The sequence below is a fragment of the Emydura macquarii genome, unplaced genomic scaffold (assembly GCF_026122565.2).
Source record: "Emydura macquarii macquarii isolate MOO-44397 ecotype Brisbane River unplaced genomic scaffold, CSIRO-AGI_Emac_v2 contig_212, whole genome shotgun sequence".
NCBI classification, from domain to species: Eukaryota; Metazoa; Chordata; order Testudines; family Chelidae; genus Emydura; species Emydura macquarii.
Genome location: NW_027130349.1, coordinates 12,268,851 through 12,290,649, shown reverse-complemented (window position 1 = coordinate 12,290,649; position 21,799 = coordinate 12,268,851). Strand labels below are relative to the sequence as shown.

General features: G+C 38.8%; 1 protein-coding gene across 2 annotated transcripts; it reads right to left on the bottom strand.

Moving 5' to 3' along the window:
• Positions 1–2,082: 2,082 nt before the first annotated feature.
• On the bottom strand, positions 2,083–21,417 carry NAPG (NSF attachment protein gamma). Of its 2 annotated transcripts, XR_010919643.1 has the most exons (13): positions 21,258–21,417; positions 18,503–18,570; positions 16,310–16,394; positions 15,450–15,467; positions 15,080–15,110; positions 13,010–13,119; positions 12,822–12,888; positions 12,002–12,072; positions 8,641–8,719; positions 7,679–7,758; positions 6,446–6,575; positions 4,928–5,277; positions 2,083–3,954 (listed from the first exon to the last, which is right to left on the bottom strand). XR_010919643.1 is itself a non-coding variant. In XM_067547849.1 (12 exons), exons 1-12 carry the CDS (start codon positions 21,311–21,313, stop codon positions 5,128–5,130), a joined length of 945 nt encoding a protein of 314 aa, XP_067403950.1. In that variant the 5' UTR covers positions 21,314–21,417; the 3' UTR covers positions 2,083–5,127. The 2 variants fall into 2 exon arrangements, 1 of the variants encoding a protein (XP_067403950.1); XM_067547849.1 differs by having other exon boundaries at positions 2,083–5,277.
• Positions 21,418–21,799: the final 382 nt, after the last annotated feature.

The window sequence follows — 21,799 nt, the reverse complement described above, 5'->3', positions numbered from 1 at the left end:
ACAGGCAGCTTTGAACAGTAAAATGAATAGTAAAAATGTCCACATTGGCGCTGAACTTTAATTCCTTTTCTTCCCTGGTATTTATCCCTGATGTATTTATAGAGAGCAATCATATCTCCCCTCAACCGTCTTTTGGTTAGGCTAAACAAGCCAAGCTCTTAGAGTCTCCTCTCATAAGGCAGGTTTTCCATTCCTCGGAACATCCTAGTAGCCTTTGTCTGCACCTGTTCATCTTTCTTAAACATGGGAGACCAGACCTACACACAGTATTCCAGATGAGTTCTCATCAGCACCTTGTATAACGGTACTAACACCTCCCTCTATCTACTGGAAATACCTATAGATATCCTTTAAAGCTCCAAAACAGAAAGGAAGATAAGCATGCAGCTCTGTTGCAATAGTGGTCATACTCCCTCAGTGAGCACATCTTCAGCTGTTCAGGTTGGTGCTCCCAACCTAGCAACATTCTCAGTCCCATCTGGACTAAAGGCACGTCCAACTAGCCCTTGCAACACAAGTCTGTCTAGATACTAGCTTATTCTTTCCACTGCACCAGCCAGGTAAGACACAGGAGACACACAGCACTATCTAGATACTTACACAGCCCTCATTACCGTAGTTGGGCAGGTTATCAATAGCAGAGACTACATCAACCTGTGCTTCCTCACTAACACTCCCAGAGCCTTTATTTTTCATGATCAATGTTTGTATAACAAACAACAAGCCAGCTCCCTGTGACACACTGCACTGAGAAAGCTCAAGAGGCAGAGAAGCAAGTGCACACAATTACCTACATAGCTTCAGAAAGTTGACCAGTATCCACCCTTGCTAGGATGTGCAGGTGAGAGTCAGAGCCTCATGCAGCAATATCAAATGCTGCTGACAGATCTGAAAGAATTAAGGGTGAATTCCTTGCCCTACTGAAGTCAAGAGCAAAATTCCAATGACTTCAATGGGGCTAGAATGTCACCCAACATACTGTTCTTTGCTAGGATGAGATCAACTAAACCAGAGCAGTTTTTACCCTACAGCCATGCCTATAACCCAAGTGACCAGGATTAAAGATACCTGAAAATTTCAAAAATGGCCAGAGTAGCCTAGCCACTACCTTCTCAATCTTTTAAAATAAATAAATAAAATAAAAACAGGAAGCTAGAAACAGGTCTAATTAACAAAACTATCAGCATCAAAAGTTGGTTTTCTGAGCAGAGGCCTCCACAGCTTCTATGATAATAAGCCATCTAGGTTGAGATGTTAAAAACACACAGAAATGGAGATATACTTCCCAAGTCCAACCTATCACAATGGTCTCTTCTGGACCTGAAATCTAGGAGTCAGTGTGGAAAAGATGTTTTAATTGCACGGAAGCAGATGGACTCACACAAGGATACAATGTAGAGGGAGAAGAAAACTAAAAACATAGCTTTGAGAGGCTCTTGAGAAAGGGAAGCAAGAGATGAAGGACAGCCAGCAGAAAGGCTTGAAAGAGCAGGCAGAGAGGCAGGAATTAAAATGAAACTCATCTTAATTGTCTAATGCAGAGCTGTATCACAAAAGTATCCTGCAATAGACATCTTTAAAAAAAAAAAAAAAAAAAAAAAAGGCTTTACTCAAATGTGAAGAATAACTTGATTTGTTTTCACTACTGCAATACATAATATCTTTTAAAAATGAATTATTTTCCTAGCCCAAACTGTGCATTTTTCTCCTACAGCACTGTTTTAAAAACCAACTACAAAAGAAAAATCCTCCTTTACATTTTTAGAACACAAATGAAAGATAAACTTTATAGGATGACAGAAGTGTCTATCCCCAATACAGTTCTGGCCAATGAAGTCAACAGAACACTGTTTTTAAACTCTATTCATGGATTCAGATATTTGAAGTTATTTATGTACAGTATGTAATGTATTGTGATTCATCTACCAACTTTCATGCAGCATTATGATACTTGTTGCAATTGTGTGCTAGTTCAAGTGACTTCTTGAGATTATCCAACAAAGGAATTCATGTCTATTGAAATTCAAAGTCCAGCTGATCACAAGTGAAACTGATCACTACCATAGAAAAACCTAGTACAAGTTTGTAATTTCAAGTTTTATTTTTATATTGTTCAACACAGAACCTCTTCGGAAAGAGACAGCATCTGCAGAGCTGCTACAAATACGCTTCATATTCTATTAAACCTCACATGTTTTGAAGAGGTACGGATAAAGCAGTTTCACATTGCCTGAACATTTTACACTACATCTGGGCATAAAAATTCAGTCATATTGAAGATAATTTATAGATCATCTGGACTTCACACACAGTGGATTATATTTCAGGATCGTCATGCAAACTTATTTTTGTTTTTAAATAGTTGGCATCATTTTTATATATTTTTTCTTGCTGCAAAACAGTACATTCTCACTTTAACTTATTATTTAAATAATAAATTACACAAAAGTACTAATTGTTTTGGAAAATAGAAACAAAACACTAAATATGTTATGTTATATATAGACATTGTTTACAACCACACATTTAATAAAGGCAGTAACATTCCTATTACACTTTCATTACATAAAATAGGGTAGGAATAGATTATATAAAATAGATTATCTAGTTTTCAACCATAGCCATCTCTTCAGATTTCAGTCTTGAAAGTAACATTGCAATCAAATATTAAAGTTTTATTTCTTTGATGCATACAAGTCCCTTTCATTTTAATGGGAGCTTTGCTTGCATAGTACAAAGAATTTTTGCCCCAACTTTCCATAATCGGAACATGAGTTTTAGTTGGACATCCTCTATCTACATGGCAGGAATTGTCTAGCTAAAAAGCTCCCTATGAAAAATTTGGGGTTGGTATCTAAAATTGTTTTGGACAACACAAAAAAAGAAATGCTTTGTTTCAAAAGTGAATGCACAGACTTGTAACCGTACCTTACAGAGCATAGTGTTTGATCACTGGGCAGTTTAAACAAAAACTGCAGTACTTTTTGTCTTACTAACATATACAAGCACGCAAGAGTCCCTAGTTTTCTTCACTTATGCATGTCATACTCTGCTTCCTCACATATCCCAGATTACATGTAACAGAGAGTCTTAAATTCCCAGTGTAGTCAATAAGTTCTCATCACATAAAATACTGGGAACTTCAATGAAATGCTACAAGAGCCCTTTCTCTAGAGAATACTGTATGCCCATGAGCAATCAAGAAATCAGACATTATTGAGTTCACATGACTAAACTACTCCAAGAGTTTAATTTGTTAGTGCTTTTCGAAGGAGAAATCACAGATCTTCAAAGCCCTCTCATCAGTCTTTTGACAGAAAAGCAACATTCTCAGTTGCCAAATTTTATTTTTCCTTTTATAGAAGTCAAGGTGTACAAGAAAACTTCCAATACCCATGTCACTAGTATAATATGACAACATCAACAAAAAACCATGGGAAAAGCACAGCACTAAAAGTGTATTTTTTAACAACTTCACGTATCAGATCCACACTTCAGTCCATTACTACACAATTTGGGCACACAGAACCATTTTAAAAAAACATCCATCCATAACATAGAATAAAAGACTCATCAATGGGAGCTTCTAGCAACAGTGTGTCATACTAGCCCTGCCTGACCAGTGTGGTACATATTCAAAGTTCACACATCTTTTCACAAAGTTCTTAATCAGATACAATCCACCCAAAAGAGCCTTTTCACACTTGTACATTTATCAGAATCGTTTCAAGAATTCTCTACATTTCTGAAATAGTTTGATGGCTTAACATGGTAGAAACCACATCATTAGCATTTATATCTTGCTTCTGGTCTAATGTTCACTGCAATTTAGGAATTATGGTGCATCACGTATATATCATGAATCCCCAATCAGATTTTTAGTGACGTCATCTTATAGTAGACCCTGATGGGTTCTTCTACAGGAAATTCTGCAGTTAAGAAGTCTGTGGTCACCTGTTGGGCACAGAGTGGTCAAACTGGAGTAGTCAACGTTAGTTTGATCCTAAAGAATAAGCACTAGATTTTTGTGCTGATTTACACTTTAGTTCTTCAAATAACTAATGGGTTACTAATGGGAACTTTGCCAAAGCTACAAAACGCAAAAAACAAACCACTCACTGGCTACCTTATGCATTAAATAATTGTAGAAGAGTACTACTTATTCCAAATTCAAACAGACAAGTTTTTTAAGAATGTGTTTTGAGCTATTTCCAAAATGTTACCTCTCTCTCAGATTTTGCTGATTTTTTTCTGCAGAGGCTTCATATTCAGCAAACAGTACATCTATCTTCAGTGTTTTGTTTTGTTTTTTTAATTGATTACTGTTGGCTCCTTTCTCCTTTGCAATATGTACATTACAAACAGCATCTCATGGACTGCATACATGTATGTGTCACCAAAGATCTCTTGACAATATTATTTCTTTAGATGAAAGATGTCTATGGGAAAATAATAGGGCCATCTGAAGAAACTTGCAAGATGGTTTCATACTGGTTGTCTTAATGTTTTTCACACCCATTCACACTCCTTGGATAATGCTTATAAAAATAAGGTATTTAAAACCAATCACTCTATGGGGTAAAAATGCTTTCAGAATAAATGAATGGTCCCCACCCCAGAGGCTTAAACTTGTATAAATATCTGGCAAAGAGTTCATCTTCTTTATGCAGATATTCGATGTGCTAAAAACTACACCAAGTTGAATGACATTTAAAACGGCCAAAGTGGAAAGAAATCACAAATATGTTATAGGGAACCAGAAGAGCCAGTCAAAATATTCTAGAATCCCATGATTTGAAACTCTAGTTGTTTCAGTTCTTCTCTCCAAACCGATTTAGTTTGTTTTAACCCATGTGCTTTTAAAGCAAACACAATATTATTCAAATATTTCAGTCAGCAGAAGGCAGTGCACTAGGGAAGTTCTTACCACGTACAGAATGGAATCCAGAAATGCTTCAACAAGTGGTGGGTAGTCATGCTTTTTTGTAATAGTACCCAAAAGCATCAAGTAACGATAGAATTCCAATATCATGATTGCAATGCAGCGCTTGTAATTCTGGTACCTTTGGATGTGCTTAACATCCACAAAACAGCAAGTCTGATATTTAACAGTAAATACATTTACAACTAGCATAGTCCACCAGAATATTCATCATCTTCCTCATCAGCATGGGAGCCAACTGCGGTTGGTCCTCCTGCTTTGTCCTGTGTAGTAACTGGTGATTTCTTCTTGGTTCCCCCTCCTGGGACCATCAAACTAAGACCAAGCTTGGCGTACTGACAATGACAACAACATTATGACAGGGTTAGTGTCCATACTGCCATAGGGCCAAATCCTACTTGCCTTTCTCTAGAAAGAATCACACTGAAGTCAATAGAGCTACCCTCCTAAGTAAGGTGAGCAGGATTTGTGTCAGTCTATTTAAAATGGCAACAATCCATTATTTTGGAACATTCTATTCCAATTACATAAAAGAACCTAGTACATGTGTCCTATTCTCTCTATGCTAAAGTGACTGAGAAGCAAAGTGATGAAACATGTACTATGAATTTTGCTCCTTTATAAAATAATCGTGGCCACATTGCACAGTACAATCTACTAGAAGTTTTAGAGACACAAGTCTCGTCAATGCTGTTGGGTTGGTTTTTTTTAAATGTGTAGCACTGCATATTTTATCAATTAACTACCACATAAGTGGTCTTTTACAGAACTTTTTACAATCAAGATGGCATCATTTCAGATTTTAAAATATTAGGTGAAAATTAATATGGTTAGAAAACCTATACTAGGGTGATCAGAAATTTCCATTACTGCCTTTCCGCTCTTACATCTTCTTTCTACAATTTGCAAATATGCAGGGTTTTTGTTTGTTTTTTTTTTTTAAAACTAGCAAAATATTTTCTTGAAATGAAAAAAATTCACATCTTCCTATAAAATTAGCAAATGGCCATGGTAACTAACTGCAAAATTACAGGACCGCTCTTGAGAACTGAGCAGCACTTGCAACTCCTCTTGCTATCAATATAAGCTGAAGGTTTTCAGCATCTCTCAGTTCCAGCCCATGGGTTTCTAGCTAAAATGAACTTTCACAAATAGTACAATATTACTGAGCTGAAGCGCTGACAGCAAAATTTTCAGCCCCTGTTCAGGACAGAAGGGAAATTAACTCAGGTGCTGTTCAACAATATTCCAGCCAATTTTACAGACAGACTTATGAACATTGTAGGAAGCTGCTCATTAATCTAAGCTTTCCAGATGAGAGAGAAGATCAGAGGAATGTGGAAATTTACAGTGGTGAGCAGCAAAGTGGAAAATATGAGACGCTGGAGGGTGGGGGCAGCAAATCCAGGACAAACATACAATAACCCGTTTTTTCCTGCCAAAACAGTTCTCATTTTTACCAGGAAAAAGGTTTATGAAAAGCCATATGAAATGCTAACTTACATCATTGTCCATGTACTTGAAGAGCGGTGAATTACAGACATCAGAAACTTGGTCCTGGTCCTGGTTGTCATATCCCTCTAGAAGCTGTTCTAGTGCTGCACAGTCTTCACTCCCATTGAATCCTGGTATACTAAAGGAAACACAAGCTCATTGAAAACATTTAAACTTCTCCATTCACAGCACTCAACTCTGTCTATATTTACTTGTCACTGATTAAGAGTAGAGGGACAGGCAGCTGTAAGGCTTGTGTTTGTAAAATTTATGGTATTGCTTAAATCAATCTCAAAATCCATGCTGAACAAAAATGTCTAATGGAGTGAAAATTCTTTTAATTAATTATATGATCGTCTGACCATGCACATTATAAAGCGATCTCAGCAATTTTTTAAAATGTTTAGTTACCTGCTTGGGACTAGACAGAAATCATGGTCCCAAATGGCAGGGGTGCCTTAAATCTCATAGGTTTCTATTAACTAGTCAATATATTTTTCTTTTACATATTTTGTATGTATGGAATCACACAAGTGTTTGAGATTAGGAAGGTTAAAGACTTATAAATCATTTTAACCTTTCTAATTATCTTCAGATATTGTGTATTTTTTAAATTCTAGTCTCGGGATACAACGTGGCAAGGAAATGGTAAAAAACAAAATAAGTCAATTCAGTTGGTCAGAAACAAAGTCCCTTATCTATACTGAATATACAGTTACAGGAGCTAATCCTTCTCGGTTCAGTGTATGAAAGAAACAGATACTAAAAAGAGGCAATACTTAAAATGATTAAAAGATTTTTAGTGAAAGAACTCCAACAGTAACAACCTTGTATTGTTTATTCAGCTTTTATTAAAAGTTAAAAAACCAGATAATCTGGGAAGGAGGAACGGAAAAGGAGAGAGAGTAGTGAACTGAACAAAGTTCTTCTAAGCTGTTTAATTTTTAAGCAAGTAGTAGTAGATCAATATAAATATTTTCATTGTTTATTTTAAGGTTATGCATGTCTTGCTATTTAACAAATAGTATCTTAAGAACTGACTATTTGAAAACAACAACGTTTTTAAATGGTGGCCTTTCAAAGAACACTGCATTGTACCATACCAAACCAACAGGAGTACAGGCTTAAAATCTGTGGAGATACAGAATTGCCATATAGCTCTTTATTAAAAGATTGATCTCCATTCATATTAACATAACCAAAATTTAAGCTTGAAAACAAGGAGGCAAATATACACTTTACCTGTAACTTTCCCTGACACATCTTTCTGCAGCAACATAGTCATTTCTATGAAGATGAACTAAGACTTGAGCAATAGTTTTCTAAAATAAAAAGAAATGACTCATCACTCTTTAGTAACCAAATGCAAGATATTTTACTTTTATTAGGAATCCAATACCAAAAGTTCTGTACCTTGCTCAAGATAGGTATAGAAAGGACACTAGAACCAAGGGCACAACTGGTCTACACTGTTCCCTCCCCAAAATTCCCAGCTGAAAAAAAAAGTGATGGGCTCTGGAAATGTTAATTTATATCAAATGTGGCTCTGCCCCATCTTTTTTAAAAGTAGTGTAGAGGAAGAGATCAGAGTGGACCAATTCTGTTGTAACCTTGGATTATCTGAATCTAAGTTTACAAATTCAGAATTGAAAGAAATTATTCTAACAAGAACTTTGAAACTAAACCAAGTTTTTGCTTAAGTTAACAAGTAGTCAGAAAAGCACATAATTTGTCTACAAAGTTAACACATTCAAAATATCTAGCTCCACCAACCCCCCCTCCACACACACACACACACACACACACACACACACACACACACACGATAAATTAACATTTCTCCCACCCGACAAAGCTCAAAGAATGATTTAATTTAATTTATTTGCAGGTTCATCTACAAAGATAGTTTATCTTTTTGCATTTTCAGTAAGTTTGTTTTTAGAGCTTTCAGATATTCTGATTATCTGTGACAGCTATCTTCAGCATTTTCAAGACTACAAATCTGACACAAGAGACTACACAGTTAAGGGTGAAAGGAGGGGCTAGCCATCCAGAAGGTGCTCACCCAGCAAGAAGTTTATCTTGGATTACAAAGCATACAGTGCCATTCAGTTAGAGGTGCTGCAGATGCACAGGCCAAATTAATTTCCCTTTGTGCATTTCTATTTTATAAACAAGAAAGAAAAATTCACTCAGGTCTTTACCTTATAACACGTTGGATAATTTTCAACTTCTTTAAAAATACTTTTTTCCTTCTGAATAGACAATGCAGCCTCATCTAATCTAAACACAAGAACAAGAACAGAAGGAAGTGTGAGAAACCACTGTAAAGAACGTCAGTGATTACAGCCTTATGTTGTTCACATTTTAATTTTTGTAGGTGGTAAAGAAGGCAGAACAGCTGTAAAGATATTTCTGTAGTCCATATGCAGCCTTCTGAGGCCATGTCTGAGGCAGCGTAGACCCACTCAATCAATCAGGAAGTCGACGCTGGTAAACCACCCCCCCCAAGTAGCGTAGCGCTGCGTCGCACAGCACTGTGTAGACAGCACGCAGAAGGGAAGCTGAGCAGTCGACGTGAGTTACGCAAGCTACTCTGCGTAGTTTGCATAACTCCTGTTGACTGCCGCCAAATCTCCAGGTAAGTGTAGACAAACCCTAAGAATTCTTATTTGCCTCTGCTAATCAATTTTTTTTCTCCACACGGAAAGAAGCCACTTTTTTTTTTTTTTTTTTAAATTTAATCCACTGGTATTAAGAATCGAAGTAATCTGAACACTAGAAGTCTTCGAAGCTTTCATTTGGTCTTCAATCTTGAGGGCATCAGTGTAACATTGCAAAGGTTAAAAAACACATCTCTTTCAGAAATCTTCTTAGTTATTGTTGAGTTACCAAGTAAAATACTAGAGTGAACTCCAGAAATCATTGCTTCAGTGTGACAACAACCAGTGCCACACACTAGTAAAATTTAGTTTTATATTAATCAGAGCACCAATCAATTTATGTACTACACTTTTCTAGCATTTTGTTGCTGTCATTTCCAGGTCCCAGAGTTATGTGTAAACAAAAGCTGTAATCTTTGAAGTCAGCCCAACTCATTCAAGAAAACCACAATCCAGTGAACATTACATTTATTTATTTATTTTTTAAATAAAAACTCTCATGGTAATGAATTGTGAATACCCAGCACAGAAGCAAATGGGGCTCATTCCTGTAAAGTGCTGAACTCTGATCTTATCCAGTATTGAAATTCTTGTTAGATCCCACCAGGATGTTCAGCACCCTACAGGTGTAAGTCCAAATAACGCAAAATAGAAAAGAAATGGAATGTTTATTTGCAAATACGTTGGTGGTCAGTTATGTTGAGCAAGGTTCGTATCAAGTAGTGGAAATGCACCAAGAGCTCATATTTCCAACCAAGAAGTTGTACGTGCACATATCGCTGAAACATAGCAACTATTTCTCAAGTTACAACACCACTACACTACAGCTTTTGGACAGGAAGTAAAAAACACTATATCTAACTGAAAGTGCAAAGTAAATTTAGGTAGGAAGTACATCAAGACTAACAACCCAAGAGTTCACACTGGATCTTTAAGGACAGACATGGTCAGGATCTTCATGATCCATCTCATCCAAAAGGTGGCACCTTTAGCAGCACAGTTATCAAACCAGTGCTCCAGCTCGATGGTGAAACTGACTGGAAGGGACAAATGTCAGCTACTGAAACACCAATTTATCTAAGAATATTTAGCACTACCCTGATTTTTTTTTTTTTTTGAGGGGAAGGGGTAAGACTCTTGCCTCCTCTATACACATATCATATATTTTAAACCATATATGCAAATGAAAGTCTATTGTTTGTTACAACCATGCTCTACACAAAATTAGTGAAACTCAATCTGTAGCAGGACTGTCCAGTTTTTCATCCTTTTTATGCCTGAGGAATAAATATACTTGCAAAAGTGAATCACAAGCGTTTTTCGTTTCATTTATTAAAATCTTTGGGGATCTTTTCAGGTTCTATCAGTAGTTTTTTCAGACAAAGCAGTAAGTTATTTCAGGTTGTAAAAAACGACAATAACTCTGCCTAATGCCCTGGAGAGGCATTTTTTAAAAGTTTTGCATAAATTTAAAACAAATGTTTATCAAAATATTTGTTAGTGTTTTGTAACTCTGATGTAAAAACCATGCCATTTAAAGAGAACTTGTGAACTTCATCTACAAGGTCTACTATTTTATATTTTTAAGCATTAAAAAAAGTTGCACACAGTTAAAAGGCATGTAATCAAGAAGCATACAATTTAAAATTTAATTAGCCACTCTAACAGGAGGTACAGATTACATTTATCAGATATAAATCACTAACTTCATACTCCAATTAATCATTTTGGATTAAAGTTATCAGTTTCTAAAGCTAAGGATATAATTTGGTCACAGATTCCATGACTAATGAACCTCTGTGACTTTCAGCTTCAGTTCCTTCCGCACATAATTCTTGGCAATCGTAATTCATTTTCCTACTAAAGTTTTTCTTTCACTGAAAGTCATAAAACAATCATCCAAAGAACATTATGTTATTTTAGGCTACTATTCCTCTGAAGCAGAATAATCGATGACATCCACAGTATTACAGGAGGACCTCCCTGATCTGCACACTTCATAATTTGCTCCACAAAAACATCCATCTCCTATTAAAGGGATTTAATAGCACTGTAGTCTCATTACTTCATTGGTCCTACAAGATGTGCTAGTAAGTATTATGCAGTATATTATGAAGTACTATATTATAAAGTGAACTACAATTACCAAACTAGAAGTACAGAAGCCACCAAGCTAGTCTCAAAAACATTAATGTACACATTTCTCAGCTGACAGCCCTTGCACACGTATATTTGCTTGTTTCCTTTTAGATGATCATTGTTCCCTGCAATTACAACAGACACTCAAGGCTTGATAAAATTTAATTAGGAACACAGACTTGAAGTACAACCTACAGCTTACTATATTTTATGCTAAATCATGGTAAAGTTTGGCACTAGTAATCAACAGTATTAGAAAAAAGGTCACCCTGAGGATTCAAAGTCAAACTCTTCACCCTTGATTCAGAATCAGACACCCGCACATTTGGTGTTTTGGCTGGATAAGTAACTTAATTCCCCTATTTTAGATCCCCCCCGTGTAAAATGGGTAGAATATTAAGTGCTTACTACACAGCAATGTTGTGAGGAATAATTCATATTGATGAAGAACTTTAAAGACAAAGTAAACCAGATTCTCAGTGATTCATAAATACTCTTCTTCACTGAATTATTAAGAGGAATACTAGAAATGTTATAGCACCAAAACACAGAACAAGAAAAATTACTGATGAGTTTTTCAGCAGTCAAATATAGCTCGCAAAAACAAATTGGATCATAATCTTGACAGGGATCAGCATAACCTTCTGTTTCCCAAAAGTGACTTTTGGAAAAGACAATATGTAGATTCAGTGAAACTTAGCAGTCAAGATTTCAATTATACTTAAAGGAAAATGTAGGTGATACAGAATATAAAGAGTTATACCTGCGTCCTCTGACTAAAAGTCTTGAGGCCTTCCCTAGCAATTCTACAGCCTGCTGTAAGCGTTCTTCATTCTAAAGGAGCAGAACAAAACACAAAAGTTTTACACATTTGTGGCTTTAATCCTATGCAACTTTTTAAAATAAAATACAAACATAAAAAGGCATTAGCTTAGGTCGACGTGGGGTTCTCCCATGTCCTTAGATCTTTTTGTCATCATTCTGCTGTGTAATATCTTCCCAATGTCACAGAACAGCTGCATAGCACACTCACTCTGGACTGTCCAAGAAGTGGAGGAACCTGACTAGGAGATGAAATTCAGATCTTGTTCAGTGGGGGATGAAGTATAGTAGGGAAGGAGCAAAGATGAACTCTGAACCTTTACATTAAGTATCTCAATAGGAGCTGAGCGACTTCCTGCGCAACATTACTCACCCACTGATGTGATAGAGAACAAGATAGAGCTCAGAACTTAACTTCAGGTTACAGCAGGGGTACTCAAACTCTTTTTCTAGGGCCCCCTTTGAAAATATTTTAGGCTGAGTTGCATTCCCCCACCCCCAAAGAGTGATATCACCCCCACCCCATGGCCATGCCATGCCACCCTTCTCAGCATACATGGGGGCTGACAGCTCGCAACCCTCCCCATAACAACCCCATGACCCCCTGGGGGGAGTGGGGGGGTCACAACCCCCAGTTTGAGATTTTGAGGTTACAGCTATCTGTATGCAAAGTTATTATTAGGCTGACTGACCTTGAACACTTCTTCCTTCTACTCAATCTTTATTTCCTTTGTTGCTCAAATTAAAATGGTAGTACTTACTTCAAACACCGATGCTGTCTGCTGATAGAGCTGTACAGCCTTTTCTGGGTTCACACTTTCTATTAGCCTGAAATATATGCAAGCCAGCATTATTATTATTCAGCTCAAATAGTAAAGTTTTCACCTACTACAGGATTCAAATGCAAGTCTATAAAAAGAAGGCCTAGCTGTCAATACTGCAAGCTTACTTTCCAGCCCGTTCCAGTGCAATAGCTGCTGTGTCAGGTGTTCCATTCTCCAGGTACATTATACTGGCCTTCTCAATCAGCTGAACTGCTTCAGGAAGTTTCTGCATCTCCTGTAAGAAAATTTGGAACAACATTGTCAGGAACTATGATAACACATAACAGACCAAATTAAAGTATTCAGTATTGCATAGCATTACATTTGTAGAGTTCAACTTCTAGCAAAGCAAACTACTACCTACAACATCCACAGTCCAAAAGAAAGAAGCATACAAGAGAGACCCCTCCTATTTTACCCTACATCTGTCTATGACAAATCAGAAAAGTTGTCTGATTTCATTCTTTGGATTAGCCACATGATGAAATAATTAAATGAGTACTCATACAGTGGAACTATAAAACCATAACAGCCAGCCTTGTTTTCCTTTGTTATGTTTCAATTTTGAAATAAATCAATTTCCTGGTAGGCCAACTTCACAATTTGTTTAGAGGGCATCATCAGAAGTGGACATATATACTCACTTTTTATAGTACTTCATTTGAAATTACAATTCTCTGAAAGCCTGTTTAACTGATCAACATTTGGGTTACAAGAAGTTCACTTTGAGCTCTCTAAAAACCGGTTTATGGTAGTTAATTTATTTTACTCTTCATTGATTTTCTATCCCCTAAATGATGTTTTATATTATTAGTTAAACACATTCAATAAACTGAACAGCTATCAAGTCATTACTGCATGCAAAAATCACTATTAGGATTCTGACAAATGAGATTAGAAAACCAATTCCTGTTGATTTACGTTGGGCTAAAGCAGAAGGGCTAAGAGGTGTGGGAGCTGTCACCAAGAACTGTAATATGCAAGTTTACTGAAGGACCACAAGGTAGATAATGGTGGTCTAGTAACAGTGCCATAGTACATTTACTGCAAGGTAATTCTACCTTATGGCAATTCCCGAATGGCATGAAGTAAATATTATGTACCATGTAGGCTGTCCCATACCAAAGCCAGCAAAAGCTAATGAGTTTGGCCTATATAAAGAAGATACATCAAGAAAAGGATATTTTTTACTGCATCTGCCTTGAAATGAGTACTGCAGACACTTCAACAAACAAGTGTGAAGTTCTCGTTACATCATGCTACCAAGCACGTCTGGATCCTGTGCTGAAATATTATTTTCAGTCTCTTATGGAAATAATGAATTAATCCAAACATATGCCTATGCAACCTACAGAAACGGTGTTTTCTCTTTCATAAACATTTAGAAGAGATTGTTTGATTTCTGATACTTTCTACAGACCATAAATCTGTGAAGTTGGTGCAGAGCTATGATTCCTCTCTCCTCCTCAACCTAGCAGAACTACCTCTGCAGAAGTCAGAGGCCACAAAGAGAGAGAACATGTGACTGGTTGCTCTTGGCAACACCATCAACCCTGCAAACTCCCAGGAATTAAGAAGTTAAAAATGAACTTATCATTAACCATTTACACCACTCAACAGGGAAGGTTAGTTCTATTGGGAGAATTCCATGGAAGAACAACTCCAGAGGGGCAGAGTCAATATGGAGATACAGGATCTACACTTGAATAGCCCTCTGATTTTGTGGAGCTTTGGAAGGAGACAGAAGAATAGTGTCGCTCTGATTATCCTACAGAAGTGAACACCCCTTCCCCTCTCATAAGAGGGAAGAAATCTCAAGTTCAAAATCTAATTTCCTGCCCCTTTGGGGGTATAGCCTTTGGAGCAGACAACAGGACCCAATATTATTTATCCAAAGTCAAAAAATATGCTGCTACAATGAAGTACATTAATTACATTTTTCTTTTCTTAATACATACATACAAAACTCAAAACCCCCTGATTTTGATTTATCAAGTTTCAGCCAGGAAAGAATGTTGCATCATTTATTCCACCCCCTCCCAAGAATCTTAAATATCAACAGTGAAAGTGCTAGCACCACATTAACGCTAACACTGCAAGCTGAAAATTACATGTCTTTCAAAATACAATTGTCCATGGTAGACTTCTCATTATTATTTATGTATCTGTTTTAAAACAAAGTGACCAGTAAATACCTTTAACATCATGCCCGCTTGTTCATAAGCTCTACAAAGAAAAAGAAAGTTAGGTTTACTCACAGTATTATTTCAGTGAGTTGAAGTAACACCTTGTTATGTAGCAAGAGCTACTATACATCAGCTAATGGTGACTCAAGCACTTCAGTGCTAATATTTAATGACACATGCAGTTCAAAAACTTTCCAGGACAAAGCCTGGAATAAGGATAAGTCTGATCATGAACCAGTGAAAATAACTGAAACTTTGCCATTTATTTCAGTGGAAGCAGACTTAGCCCCAGTGTATGCATCTTTTAAATGGTCCCATCTTTAGCTATACGTAGCATACTGGGAAAAAGTGTCAAATTAACTGAGGAATTTACACTTACTTGGCAGCATGGAAGAGACTGGATGTAAAAGAGCCAAAGTTAAGGATACAGACCATAAAAATCCGACAGGTAATTATATATCGAAAATAATTTACTGAAGGATTAAGCAAACTGAATTCTTACTTATACAGGTGCAAAACTAATCTTATAAGTGTGCATGCTAGTTTTTTGTTTGTTTATTTTAAATAAATGTAAGGGCAAAGTAAAATTCAACATATCTATAAAAGTGCTGATGAAACTAGATTACATACATTTTGGTTATTACATTGTGTTAGATAGCATTATGCTAACTAATCTTTTAGAAGTATATTTAATGTAGATCATCCATTTCTAGGCACTGCATGGCAAAAACCACACAAATGATTAATTAAAGAAACTAATACACATATTCCTTGAGGTAGATTTCTTCAATTTATAAGCCATGTTACAACCTAAAAAGAGAAGATCCTAAGTCACCTACATGCAGTGCAAAAAAAAAAAAAAAAAACCCTCACGAAAATCTAAGAAAGCAAGCAGTAGAATCTGCTAATATGACTATTAATAATAGTAATTTGTGCTGAGTGGTACCTGGGCACCCCAAATCACAGACCAAAACCCTGCTGTACTAGGGATTGGACAAACAGAACAAGAGGATGGTTCCTGCTCCATAGGGCTTCTTATTTTTCATTCACCAGATAGCGAGCAAGCCCCTGAGGAAAGGTTCTTTAAAATGAAATTTGGAGGTTAGCTAAGAAACCTTTTAATATTTGATCTGTTTGTCTCTTATATCTTTACGCATGACCCCATCCCTCAGCCCAGTTCTGATTGTTAAACACTTATACAATTCACTGAACATTAAACTAACCATCAGTAAAAGATACGCCCTATTATTTGCGTGTGCTTCAGCTTCCCTCAAATAGGCATCCTTTGCCTGGTCAAACTGTTTGGCATTTTTAAAAGCAACACCTGCACAGAAAAAGAAGAATTGAAGGAAAAAATGGTGTTTATGTTTTGTCATTTTCCTTCTTTCATCTATTGTTCAAGACACAAAGAGCTAGATTTTTAAAAGTTATTTAGCTACCTAAAAATGCAGATGAGCATGTAGTGGGATTGTCAAATGGGAACTGGCTGCCCACTTAAGAAAAACCCCACTATGTTCCTTTAGGTACCTATATCTTTAAAAACCTGCCCCATAATGAAAGTATTTAATTACGTTCTTTATCAGTTTATTATACCTTTGAGGTCGAGGCTCATAAGAATTATTCTCAAATTAGTACATTTTCCCCTCTATATACCGTACTACAATTGGATTTTCACTACAGTCAGATACCCTTCTCAGCCGCATCTTGGCACTTCAGCATCCTTTTCATTCACTAACCAGAAATGATGTCAAATAAGAAACATATTTTAAGGTTGTAAAACTTCAGAAGTGATGGCCTCATTGCAATTTGCCTTCTAAATCAAAATCTCTGTCAACAACAAGGTGCACCTGCAATAAACACTAGCCTTCATAATTAGTTCTGGGCACATTACAATATAAAAACTCCTAGCTAAAAACCATCTAATATATACTTAATCAGTATTTTAAAAGTCAAAAGAGACTCAGCACAATTACAAAAAAAAATAAAAAAAAAAATCTTTTTTTCCAGTTGCTATTGATGACTTACCAAAACCAAACCAAGGATTTCAGATTTAAGTGAATGACTGGAAATATAAAGTGTAATAGGCCAGAAAGATATGTTGGAGATTCTATTAGTGAAAGAAATAGATTTTAGTAGAAGGGTAACGTGATTAGACTAAAAGGAACCAAACAGAATTGTGCTGCTACATTTTATATTAGTGCGACATTTCCATGATAGTTGCAAACAAAGAACAGAAAGATTTAAGATGTCAAAAACATGCAGCAGTACCTTACTGAAAAAGGGTCTCAATATGGAGAGATTTAAAATTCAACAAAATAAAATTTGAGAGAGAACACTGAAAAAATAAATTAAAACAATAAATCTGAAGCGTGCGTGGGCACCAAAATGTTGTTTATCTGAAGATGGTGTTATGAGACCACTGATAAGAATCCCCAGCCAGCTCAAGGAGAGGGAGGTGGGGAGGTAGGAGAGGGACTGGGAAGAAGGGTGCAAAAAGAGGTTTAATTTTAAATTCAATGGTATCCAAGATAATCAGTCACATCCAGGATGGCACTGCAACAGGAAGGCCAAGATAGATTTGGGTATTACCTGCATATCAATGGAAAGCTACACCATATAAACAAAAACTGGATCCTAAGGGCACCATCCGTGCCTGAGGAGTTCCAAAAGATTTTTAAGAAGTGGAGCAGGGTATGCAAGAGAGTCAACAACAAAGAATTAACCTTTGAATTGATAGCTTCTCCCCCCATCCTCAAATGAGTGGGGGGGGATATTTGCCCTTGAAATAGTAAGCACTTTCAAAGTATTCAACAGACAAACTTTGCATATACTCTCTCTCACACACACACACACACACACGTTGAACAAATTATAAAGACAAAGAATGACTAAAACTCAGGATCACTTCTGCAGAGGTTTCCACTATTTGCCTCTTTTGGGTGTTTCCCTTCCTCACTCAAAGTTCAATTCTTTTGTCACTGCTTGCACGAAGCTCCCACATGAAGACAATAGGGATTCCCATGCAGAAGGGACACACGGAAGCTCACAAATCAAACCACTATTTACAAACAGAATTAAAAAAAAAGAAAAAAAGAGTAACTATTCCCCACAATAAGAGTTTTTCAATTTTATTCAAAAGTCCACTTAACTTTGTGTTCAACCATATTTTGCAAGTAAGATATTTAAAACTGTAATCTGCACTGAGATTCAGTTTACATGTTATTAGTTCTAATAATTTCAAATAACTATTTGAAACACGTGAGAACAATTTGAAATGTATTTCACAGTAAAATTAGAAAGAGTTGGTTCTTTATTTTACTCACCCACTCACAACCATCAAACCAATGTCTTAACATGACAACATCTAAAATATTAATTAGGATTAAATTACTGGAATATTTAAACCTATAAAATGCATTCCCATATACATACCTGCCTTCCCATATTCATCAGCTGCACTATCATAATCTGGTTTCCACTTTAAGAGTCCAGTTTTCAGGCTGAAATGTAAAATCAAAAATAATAAATGATTGAAACAAGAAACTCTTCTTCCTGCTGTCAACATACATAGTTTTGTTGCTGTTTTAAGAAATAGCAATGATGGAGGAATAAGGGGGCTGGCCCACATGAGACTTCGAGATGTCACTGAAAACCACCTTCACCCATCCATGTGAGATACAGAGAAATAGCAGGTAACAGCTTGACACTATGGCAAGCAAGGATCGACTATTTGGGCCTCACTCTCCATCCGGATCAGACTGGGAACAGATGTTTAGAAACTTTCACGCATTCTGTAACTTCCCCCTCTCTTCCCAGGATAAGCCTCAAATTATTTCTGTTGAGGGGGCAGTTTGGAATAAAAGTACTTTTGTTTAGCAATAGTGGAACAACTTGTTTCAGGGTGGAGGTTTTGGAATTAAAAGTTAACGGTCATATGTTGTACTTCTGACAATTTCTGTCGTCTGTCTACAGCAGGTTTTCAACCTTTTTACATTTGTGGACCTTTAAAAAAGTTCAAATGGAAGTGCAGACCCCTTTGGAAATCTTAGGCATAGTTTGCAGATCAACAGGAGTCTGCAGATCACAGTCCGAAAAATCACTAGTCTACAGTGTTTTTGTCTCTTGGCTAGTTAAATCATAACCTCTTTGGAGCAATGATTACATCTAATGCATTTATACTGTTCTCAGCAGAATAGCACCAATCCCAGTTGGTAGCCTTCTGGTGCCACCATATATATATATATATATATATATATCAAAAAAAAGTAGCTATATCTAAATGCTTGGCTTTCAAAATAAGTTAGCTGTGAGCTCAGATTCACTAAAGCTGCTTGAATAAAAGCCAGTCACAAGTTTTCCATCTCATCTCTTTTCAGTTTTTATTTCTCATGGGCTTCTCCTTCATCTCTTAGTTCTCCTATTCACCTTCACCTTGCCTCCAAAGCACCACTCCACTTCCCTTTTCTCTCCATCATTCGCCTAGTGTCTGTCTCAAGCTTTAGGGAAGTGGAAGAGGCTTGCCCTAGGTTCGAGCAGTCATTCTAGTTGAGAGGCCCATCTAGGGTGACCAACTGTCTTGCAAATTGCGGGACAGTCCCACAATTGGATCCTTTATCCTGCGTCCTGCAACAACTATACAATGTACTGCAAAATACAGAGTCAGGGGGGCTGCCCAGCCAGGCTGCTCTGGGCTCAGAGTTGGGCGGTGGGGGGGTTGCCTGGGTGGGCTGCTCCGCTCAGGCTCGTGGGGTTTGGGCAGCCTTGGGGCTGGCTGGCAGGCAAGCACGGGAGATGTGTGGGGAGGGGGTGTCTCAGAAGGAAGGGGCAGGGCCAGGTGGGAAAGGGCCTCAGGCAGAAGGGTGGGGGCCAGCTGTGGGGCAGGGTTGTTTACCTTGCTAGCAAGCTAGCTACATGGATAGCTAGCAGCTAGCTAATGAATGCAGAATGTAGTTAAATGTGTTGTTTTAAACTATCTACAGCTTCCCGAAACAGGCTATTTTGCTATGGGATGAAATTAGTGCTCTTGGTTACATTACAGGGATTTATTTATTTTAATTTTGCCATATCCCATATTGTCCCGCAAATGAGACCATACTGTCCTGAAATCAGACTTATGTCAGTTGGTCACTCTAGGCCCATTGCTGCCACCATTTGGGCAGTGATTTTCAACTTTTGCAGACTACTGCACCCCCTCAAGAGGCTGATTTGTCTTGTGTATCCCAAGTTCCACCTCACTGAAAAACTACTTGCTTACAAAATCAGACATAAAAATACAAATGTGTCATAGCACGCTATTACTGAAAAATGGCTTACTTTCTCATTTTTATCATGTAATTATAAAATAAATAGATTGGAATACAAATACTGTACTTACATTTCAGTGTGATACTTGCCGTATAACAGTGTATATACAGCAGTAGAAATAAGTCACTGTCAGTATGTAATTTTAGTTTGTATGGACTTTGCTAGTTCTTTTTATGTAGCCTGTTGTAAAACTAGGAAAATAACTAGAAGAGCTGATGTACCCTGTGGAAGACCTCTGCGTACCCAGGGGGTATTTGTACCCCTGGTTGACAACCACTGCTAGAGGAACTCTCCTCAGCTCAGACCCAAGGTATTTCTGTGCCCACACTCCCAGCCCTTCGTGGATTTGTTCTCACCACACCCTGTGTTACCGGCGGTCGCCAAGGCACAGAGAAGCCAAGCGACTAGCCCAAGGTGACACAGGGAGTCTGTGGCAGAGGAGCAGGGTCCCCAGAGCCCCAGGCTAGTGCCCCAAATACTGGCCTCCCATCCCACCTTCCCCACCCTTCCTGGTGGCCACCCTCACCCATACCCTGCCTGCTGCCAGGCTCCCGGGGGCAGGACCGGGGAGCAGCCCTGGCCTCCAGCCCTCCTCACGTTGGAAGGAAGCCCCGCCCAGTCCCTCACTCCGCCCGCCCCCCGCACGGCATTCTGGGAGCGGCAGTTCTCTTCCCCTCCCCCTCCCCGCTCGCAGCCTTGGACCAGTCGGAGCCGCCAAACGCGGCTGCTCCGCGAACGCCCGGGGCCTGGGAGCGCTCCTCCTCCCCCTCCCCCATCCCCCAGTCCCGGGCGGCGCAGCCACTCTCCGGCCGGGACCCAGCCCGGCCCGCGGCCTCCCAGGACCCTGGGCAGGGGCAGCCCGGCCTCCCCCCGCCGCGCTCACTATTTCTCCGCCTTGGCGATGTGCTCCAGCGCCTCGTTGATCTTCTGCGCCGCCATCGGGCCGGGCCGGGCCGCGCCGTCTGTGCCTGACAGCAGGAACCTCTGCCGGCCCCGAGCCGAGCCGCCGCTCCCTGCGTCAGGGGGTCAGGCTCAGGCAGGAACAACACAGCAGGCTACGGAACGCCGCAGGGCTCAGTATCACACGTAGGGGGCGGGGCCTGAGTCTACACGCCAGTGGCGCCTGCGCGCGCGCGGGGGGGAGGGGCAAGGGAGGGAGTTGCTCGAGCTCCAGACTAAGGGGGCGGAGCTACCCCCGTTTGAGGTTGGGCGGGGCGGGGCTTACTCACTGCCCACGAGACGAGGGGCACAGAGAAGGGGCGGGGCGCTGCGTCAGGGCCAGGCGGTGAGGCAGTGCAGCGCTACCTCCCCTCCCCCTCCCCCCCAGCAGAGGCAGGGCAGCCCTTAACCCGGGCCGCTGCCGACCTGCTCGCCGCTGCGTGGGCTTGGGGCCGCTGCCAGCCGGATCTGCAAAGGGCCCATCGC

What these genes read in the sequence shown, in the direction of transcription:
- NAPG (XM_067547849.1), bottom strand. Translation starts at nt 21,313, where the DNA reads ATGGCGGCGCAGAAGATCAACGAGGCGCTGGAGCACATCGCCAAGGCG. An exon ending in AAGCGGGCATGATGTTAAAG is followed by an intron (nt 13,120 to 15,079) that starts GTATTTACTGGT and finishes ATTTTCTTACAG; the next exon opens with GAGATGCAGAAACTTCCTGA. An exon ending in AGACAGCATCGGTGTTTGAA is followed by an intron (nt 12,073 to 12,821) that starts GTAAGTACTACC and finishes CTGCTCCTTTAG; the next exon opens with AATGAAGAACGCTTACAGCA.